This window comes from Oratosquilla oratoria, chromosome 10 (assembly GCF_046742065.1).
Source record: "Oratosquilla oratoria isolate Oo_2021 chromosome 10, ASM4674206v1, whole genome shotgun sequence".
NCBI lineage: Eukaryota > Metazoa > Arthropoda > Malacostraca > Stomatopoda > Squillidae > Oratosquilla > Oratosquilla oratoria.
In genome coordinates, this window is record NC_134786.1 from 58,444,954 (window position 1) to 58,453,646 (window position 8,693).

An 8,693-nucleotide genomic window follows, 5' to 3' on the forward strand; every position below is an offset into this window, starting at 1 on the left:
GGTTACCAGAGCTGGTTAAAGCGGACGTGGAATCGCTGCGCAGAAGAAGCGTCCTCCTCTTCGGCAGGGAAGTCAGCGACCACATTCAATCACTGGCGCTGTCCCTGGCAGTGAACTCCTGGCTAGAACGCCTCCTTGCCTCGGCAAGGGAGTTCTTACCCGAACTCCAACCCCAGGAAGAATGCGACCTCCAGGCTCTATTGGCAAGCGCGAGCAGAGCCCTGAAGCATCAGGCCTACTGTCTCTCAATGTCCTGGGCCAACTTTGAGTCCCGCAGGAGAGACACCATCCTCGGGGACCCCAGTGACCCCCTCCTCAGGGAGATTTTTGCTCCTTTGAGGAAGGCCCCCCTTCTCACCCACACGCTGATTCCCCCAGATATGGTGGACTCGGCAATCACTAGCGCAAACCAGTTGCTGCACAACAGAGCCATCGAGAGAACAGCCGTCCCTAGCTCGAGGCCAAGAACCATCCCACCATCGACACCTCTGTCCTCTCAGACGCAGAGGCAGCCTTTTCATTTTCCTAAGCGGGAAGACAGGCCCCACCCCCATTCGAAGTCGAAAGCCCAGACAGGAAAGCCCCGCCCCTTTCCCAGTAGAGAACAGGGGCGCAAACACCATAGAGGCTCCGGACCCCAACGCAGGAAATTCTAGGAACTCGCCTGCCCTCCCGCACAGGATAGGAGGTTGCCTCTCTACTGGAGAGAATGGGAGGTTGCCGGAGCGGAGGACTGGACCATCCAGGTCATCAAGGCAGGTTATCGCCTTCCTTTTCACACCTTCCCCAGCCTCTCCCCCTATCCCATCCAAGTCAGCAACTACCATCCGGACTCGGATCGCGGGCGGGCCCTAGCGGAGGAAATCTCCGCTCTGCTCCAGAAAGGAGCTCTCGAGGAAGTCTCGACTCCGGACCCGGGGTTCTACTCAAGGCTATTCCTCGTAGCAAAGGCAACAGGGGGGTGGAGACCAGTCATCGATCTGTCTCCTCTCAACAAGTTCCTTTCCCTGACGAAGTTCCGGATGGACACCCCAGAGGCTGTAAGGGCGTCTATCAGGGAAGGGGACTTCATGGTGTCGCTGGACCTCCAGGACGCCTATTTCCAAATACCTGTGCATCCCTCATCCAGAAAATTCCTCCGCTTCGTCCACAAGGGCACCACCTTTCAATTCACCTGCCTATGCTTCGGCCTCTCCACAGCACCCCAAGTCTTCACCAGAGTGTTCAAACTCGTCTCAGCGTGGTCCCACTCCAGAGGAATTCGCCTACTCCGTTACCTGGACGATTGGCTGATCCTGGCACAGTCCGCCCAGCTATGCCGCGACCACCTGGGAAAGGTCCTAGCCTTCATCCGCAAATTGGGCTCTATAGTCAACCAGACGAAGTCGGATTTCATCCCACGACAGAGAGTCACGTACCTGGGTATGGTTCTGGACTCCTCCCTCATGAAGGCCTTCCCAGCAGAGAAGAGAATCCGGAATCTCTCTTCTCTTGTCGTACAAGCACTATCGACCGGGTTCCTGACGGCGAAACAGTGCCAAGTCCTCCTGGGCCATATGGCCTCCGTCGAGAGGTTAATTCCCAGGAGCAGACTACGAATGCGACCTCTACAGTGGCTCCTCAAGTCCCAGTGGTCCCCGCTAAGGGGTCAAACCCGCCAACACATCACCCTTACCAGAGCAGTCAAGGACTCTCTTCTCTGGTGGAAGGACCCATGCAACCTGCTCGGGGGGATGCCCCTCGGCCCATCTCCCCCCGAAGTCCTCCTCTTCTCCGACGCCTCCAAGGAGGGCTGGGGGGCCCACCTCAACGACGATCACGTCAGCGGTTCCTGGTCCACAGTCGAGCGGACGGCCCATATCAACTGGCTAGAGTTGAAAGCGGTACTGCTGGCTCTCCGTCACTTCTCGGATCAGATCTCGGGGAAAGTTGTGGGCATCATGTCGGACAATTCCTCGGTAGTAGCCTACCTGAACAAGCAGGGTGGCACAGTCTCCCAGGACCTCTGCCATCTCACTATGGACATCCTTCATTTAGCCGAGAATCTCCAAGTGGCACTCAGAGCTCGCTACATCCCAGGGAAGAAGAATGTCTGGGCGGACCACCTCAGCAGAAGGAATCAGGTACTCAGCACGGAGTGGTCCCTCCATCCGGAAGTGGCGACCTTCCTCATCAACAAATGGGGCTCCCCTCTGGTAGAACTTTTTGCCACCAGATGGAATCACCAGCTCCCAGTATATTTCAGCCCTCTCCCAGATCCGCTGGCAGCAGGAGAGGATGCTCTTCTGCAAAGTTGGGACAACCTCGACACCTACGCTTTCCCACCGTTTCCCTTGCTCCAGAAGGTGCTCCAGAGAGTACGAAATGCATCCAACCTTCGGATGACTTTGATCGCTCCCTGGTGGCCGGAAGCCCCATGGTTTCCAGACGCCCTCAAGCTAGCGGTGGAGGAGCCCCTGGCCCTTCAGGGAAGATCCGACCTTCTACATCAACCAGTCAACGGGGCCTGGCACAAGAACCCGTCAGCTCTGGCGCTTCACGCGTTCAGACTATGGTCCGGATCCTCCTAGAGAAGGGTTTCCCCAAAGAAGTGGCGGAAGACATGTCCTCCCCTATTCGCTCTTCCTCAGCTACCCTTTATCAAGGGAAATGGAATGCCTTTGCAGAATGGTGCCACTCCCGGGCAATAATCCCAGATCAAGCCACCATTCCTCAGATTGCCTCCTTCTTCCACTTCCTCCGGAAGTCCAAGAAGATCTCCCTCTCGGCAGTGCAGGGCTATAGGGCAGCTCTTAATCAGGTGTTTTCTCTGAAGGACATGGATCTGGCCCTGTCCCCAGAGATTTCCATGCTCTTCAGACATTTCAGAAAATCATGCCCCCCCAGGGAGATCACTTCTCCTCCGTGGGATGTGGCATTAGTCCTGAACTCTCTGCGGGGTCCCCCTTACGAGCCCCTCCGAGATGCTCATTTGAAGGACCTCACCTTGAAGACAGTTTTTCTCTTGGCCCTTGCGTCTTCCAAGAGGGTCGGGGAGTTACATGCCATCTCTTATCGAGTCGCCCACTCGAAAGGATGGCAAGAGGTCTCCTTCACTTTTCTGCCCCAATTCATTGCCAAAAACCAGGATCCGGCCAAAGCCGACCCCAGATTCTGGTCCTTTAGTATCCCTTCCTTATACGACTTTGTAGGGGGCGAACATGCAGAAATGGTACTATGCCCGGTACGTGCTATCCGTACCTACCTCAGGAGGACTAAGCATCTTAGACCAGACTTGCCAAGATTGTTCGTCTCTTCCAGGGGTAAGCCCAAGCCCGTCACTAAGACTTCCATTTCTTACTGGATCAAGGAAGTCATCCGCAGGGCCTACACCATGAGCCCCACGGATTGCCCTAGAGCAAAAACTCATGACCTCAGGGCAATAGGGACCTCCCTAGCCTTCCGAAAGAACCTGTCGGTCAACCAGGTCCTTCAAGCAGGTATATGGAAGTCCCAGACTACGTTCACTTCCTTTTACCTCAAAGAAGTCATGTGGGAATCCTTAGGGACCTTCTCTCTGGGTCCCATAGTGGCCGCCCAGGAAGTCCTGAGATGACATGCCCCTTACCAATGGCACACAGCCAACCCTGAGACCTCATCTAGGTTCTGGTTCGGCAACCACCGTGATCCCTATCCAAAGTCCTTCTCATACTCCTACATTCCCTTACCGCACCGAGGGCTCTCAAGCATTCCAAGGGAATCAATTCAAGCCCTGCAAGTGGTACAAAGTGAGTATACCCTGTCTGTCTCCATTCCTGGGAACAGAACTAGGTACCCTTCACAGTTTAGGGAAATGTATAAGGGTCTGGTCAACATAGGTCTTAGCGCAAAAAAATTTTCCTTACGGAGGTTTCCCAGGCTAGATAACTCCTTCCTTCCCTCCTAAGTCCGAGTCTCCTTGGGTAAGGAGTACCGAAGAGTTTGTATTCTTCGGAACCAATGTAATTTTCGCAGGAAAATTAATTTTTCCCTGATACAAACCTGAGGTACTCCTTACCTCTAATGGCCCTCCTCAGCCACCCCTCTAATAGTTCCTTCTACCTGGCCTGTCAAACCTCGTGATTAATTTCATACCTGGCTCAGACAATGGTGCTTAGCGACCTATGCTTGTGGGGGAAAGGGGGGCCCCCTTGCCCCAGGAGGGCCCCTTACCGAGGATAATGGTTGCCCAGACCCATGGAGTGAGGTGCTTTTCAAACAACACACAGTGTTAGCGGTAGAAACCTTGGCTTCACGAAGTAATCCTTGGGTAAGGAGTACCTCAGGTTTGTATCAGGGAAAAATTAATTTTCCTGCGAAAATTACATTTTTGAGTAGTGTTTGAGAAATGTTTTGTTTTACAAAAATAGATAAAGTGAGAAATGTGCAGTTATGGTAGAGTATGTGGTGGGAAGTTGTCAGATTAGGTAGAACAATGCTGAGTTGGTTTGGGCATATGAAAAAAAATGAGGGAAGATTAGCAAAGATAAAGGGAATCGGAAGTGGATGAAGTGTGAAGGCATTCTATTGGGATGCATTTTGTACATTCTCTTATTATTCTCCTTAATTTTGTGCTAAGATGGGAGGGGGCACTGAATGAGTGTTTGGGTGTAGAGTGGACATAGGTTTTAACTCTGCCATCCCCTTTTAACGGGGAAAAGGGTGTATAGTAAATAAGTAGGTGCTCTGTACCAGACAGACAACACCCCAGTGCCTCAAAAATATGTTGTCATTGGGTGCCTCATTTAGCTAAACTTGGACAGCATTAGCTCAAACCATGGTTTTGGCATCTTTGCCTGTCTGACATGGAGTGCCTTGTATGTGTTTTAATTTTCAAACAATTTGTGGAGTAGATGAGAAACATCCCCTTTCAGGATACATCATCCCTTCATCTACTCATGCCAGTCTGCTGCACTTTCAAGCAAGGCAAGCAAGGAAAAAGAGGGCAAAAGGTAGGATTGAGTGTAGCAAAATTGTGAATAGATGAAGTGATGATGTGGGCCGAAAGAATATTCATCTCATCCACTTCATAGATTATGTTAAGTGGATGAGGAGGTGGTACCATATGATGAAGTAGCAAGGTTAATCCAATTCTAGCTCTTGGATCTGTTGGAAGAGATGTGCCTCATTGCAAGGGACAGAGACAACTCTATTCTCATGGTGCTAAGATAGGAGGGGTGATTATGTGGGCTTTGACTAGCCCATCCCCAGTTATAAAGGGGAAAAAGGCTTTGGTATATATGTATATAATAGTATAATCTTTTTCAGACTGCCAACTGCTCACACCTGCTTTAATGTGCTGCTGCTACCCGAATACTCGTCCAAGGAAAAACTTCAGGACCGGCTCTATAAGGCTATCGGTTATTTCCAGGGCTTTGGTATGCTATGAAAGTTTAAGTCCTGTAGTTGATTGGTTTTGAATGTGATAAGCCATTGGCCTTCCAAGGCATCAGAGATGTCAATAGAGAGGCCTGATGGCAAGGCATTTGCTAAGCGCCAGCCTGTTCTGATTTAAATTTTTAAATTTGGAATCTAGACATCAACAGGCAAGAAAACATTTTCATTTAATCTCTGTTAGGAGCCAGTCACAGGGAAGATGGAGAGCCTATTATTAAGAAGTGTACTTGGTCATTTTTTTGAGTCACATTCTCATAGTGTTGCTTTGGAAAAGTGTCCAAAATAGTGCAGGTTCTCATTACTGTTGTGAATATGAGTGGTTTCTTGAGCTGTATTAAGACCAAAGACTGCTGAAATAGGGACAGACAGGGATGCAAATTATTTTAGAAATTTTCTTCAGTTTGGGTTAGGGAAAGGGGGGTGGGGGATGCACAAAGTACATTCAGCAGTGGATTGGCAGGTCTTAGCTAGAAAGAAGCACCTGAAGAAGGCAGCCTGACTTGGAGCCCAGTTGCTGCTCACACACTTCAGCTTGGCACTTTCTCAAAGTCTCAGCCAATTGAAGCTGTATTGACATGTGGTATTGGCATCATTTGTCAGTCTGCTGACAATTAGTTTGTGGTTATTGCTTATGGGCCCTGCCATTCATACTGCCACTGCTGCTCTCACATGTGCTGCTAGCTCTTGACCAGTTATTAGAAGGGAGGCAGAACAAAAGCTTATTGGATGACAGATGAATTGTCTTTATTCTTCTTGTGTATCTGGAGGTGGAGAAGCAAAAACCCATAAGGTGACTGTGGTCAGGTACTGCCTTAAACATTAGGTCCTTGACATAACATTCATGTTATGGGATGTGAAGAGGAAATTTATTCCCAAAACCCAACATTCATTTCCTCATAAGTGAAAAGTTTTTCTGAAGTTGATTTGTATTTTGTTGCTGATAATCAGCACTTCTATCCTTGGGGACAATATTGCACTAAACAGGTGGAATCACAGAGGTGGTCAGGAAGAGATATAAGGAGGGTAGCAGAAAGAAGGTATAGTTGAAGTTTAAAGTGATCAGCATTCTTCTTAAAGTGGAGATTAATCTCTGTTCATAAGAGAATGCTGTGTGACTGGTTTGTGTGGGTATCACTCAAGTCACGAAGATATTGATTCAATAAAACTTATGCAGTCAGTACCAGAAACTGGAGTTGATGTATTCCAACTGAAAAGAGGGTTGTTGTGAAATTAAGAAATACTTGGTTTTCTTATCTATTACAATTTTGATAAAGTGGCACTACCTCTTAATGTTCAAACTACCCAAGCCATATATTAGCTCATCCAAGGCTTCTTGTCTTACAAAAAGTTAAGATTTCGTGAAATAGGTTTGAATATTATAATTATTATTATTTTTTTTTTTATCTGTCTGGTAATGCAAGTTATACCAGAAATATGGCACTGGATTAGGTAATAAAATATGGAACATATCAATTATAAATAAGATTTAACTGCATAGTGGCATTGTACTTGTGATAAAGTTGAATGGGGCTATACAAATGTCATGATTGACATGCTTTGAGACCGCTTAGGGATGAAAAATTCATAGTTTGCATTTAACTTTGTTGGCATTAATAATGATAAACAGCTCACATATTACGTTGTGCATTTGTTATGTACAGCCAGATAATTGTACCATGGAATGTTTAAAACCTTCGAGATCTTTCTTCATGTAAGAACTGGTGTAAGGAAGCCTGTTGTTGCTGTACAGATGTCATGTTTCAAAGATTTGTATTTTATCATTTTCATGTCATTTGCTCTTACATTTCCCCATTTCATACCTGATGCATCAAGAAGAGCAAGGAAAGAGTCATTGTAAATATTGTAATAATGTAAACTTGTAATTATAGAGTACGGAGAAATGGAACAGATATATATTAATTTACCTGCTTAGTTACATAGAGAGGAGCAGTATGTGGGTAATTTATAATTGTTTTCTTTGAATGTCAGAAGTTGTAAAAGAATCAGCAAGAGAAACTTTTCAGCATGGAGAACACAATAGAATTTGGAGAAGGTTTTCAAATCATATACTTATTTACCAAGCCAAAGCCATGGGTAATGTATGTTCTATTGATATTGTCACAATTTTATTTATCTTTTCATTGTACGTTCTTTACGTTTCTGTTAGATGGATGAACCCTTGCCTCACTTGAGGTGGAATGCAGTGTAGGAAGAAAGTTTGGTAATAAAGGAACAGGGATGGAAAGTGAGGATTGATAAGAATTTATTTTGAATAAACAAACTGTGAACTTCAATTAGCTGTGCACAGATAATTGGCCCACCCTCTGTGACTGAATATATATATATATATATATATATATATATATGTGTGTTGTGTGTGTGTATGTATGTAAATATGTGTGTATGTATATTATATATATATATATATATATATATATATATATATATATATATGTATATATGTATATATATGTATATATATGTATATGTATATATATATATGTATATATATATATGTATATATATATGTATATATATATATATATGTATATATATATGTATATATATATATATGTATATATATATATATGTATATATATATATATATATGTATATATATATATATGTATATATATATATCTATATGTATATATATATATATACATGTATATATATTTATATATATGTCTATATATATATATATATATATATATATAAATATATATATATATATTTATATATATTTATATATATATATATAATATAGGGATAGCTTTAGATACTTGGGTGTGCATGTAGCAGGAAAGGGAGGAGTGGAGGTAAAATGTAGATTGAGAGAAACCAGTAAATGCCTTAGGAGATTAAAAAGTGTAATGAGAAATAGACATTTGTGAATGGATGCTAAGATGAGTGTGTATGAAAGAGTGATTGTCCCAACAGCACTGTATGGGGTAGAAACATGGAACATAAGAGAGGAGTTTGAATATGTTTGAGATGAAATGCCTGAGAAGTATGATAGGGGTTACTAGGCTGGATAGTGTGAGAAATAAGAAGGTGAAGAGGAGAGTAGGGTTGAAAAGGGAGTTGGGAGATAGGATTGATGAAAGAGTTTAGGGATGGTTTGGACACATGGAAAGAATAAGTGAAGAAAGAGTAAATGAGGTGTGGAAGGAGTGAACATGAGGGGATGACCAAGGATGAGATGGATGGATGGATGGGGGTAAAAGTGGCATTGGATAAAAGAAGAATGTCTGTTGAGGAAGGAAGGGAGAAGACAG

At 45.0% G+C, this 8,693-nt stretch overlaps 1 protein-coding gene across 8 annotated transcripts in view; it reads left to right on the forward strand.

Annotated features, from left to right (window-relative positions):
- The window catches only part of Ube3a (ubiquitin protein ligase E3A), a 44,742-nt gene extending 37,233 nt beyond the window's left edge, over positions 1-7,509 (forward strand). For all 8 annotated transcript variants that reach the window (XM_076191925.1, XM_076191930.1, XM_076191929.1 and 5 more), the window contains one exon: positions 5,287-7,509. In XM_076191925.1, coding sequence (XP_076048040.1) covers positions 5,287-5,407 — 121 coding nt within the window. In that variant the 3' untranslated portion in view covers positions 5,408-7,509. The remainder of the gene's footprint in view (positions 1-5,286) is intronic.
- The last annotated feature ends 1,184 nt before the right edge of the window (positions 7,510-8,693 follow it).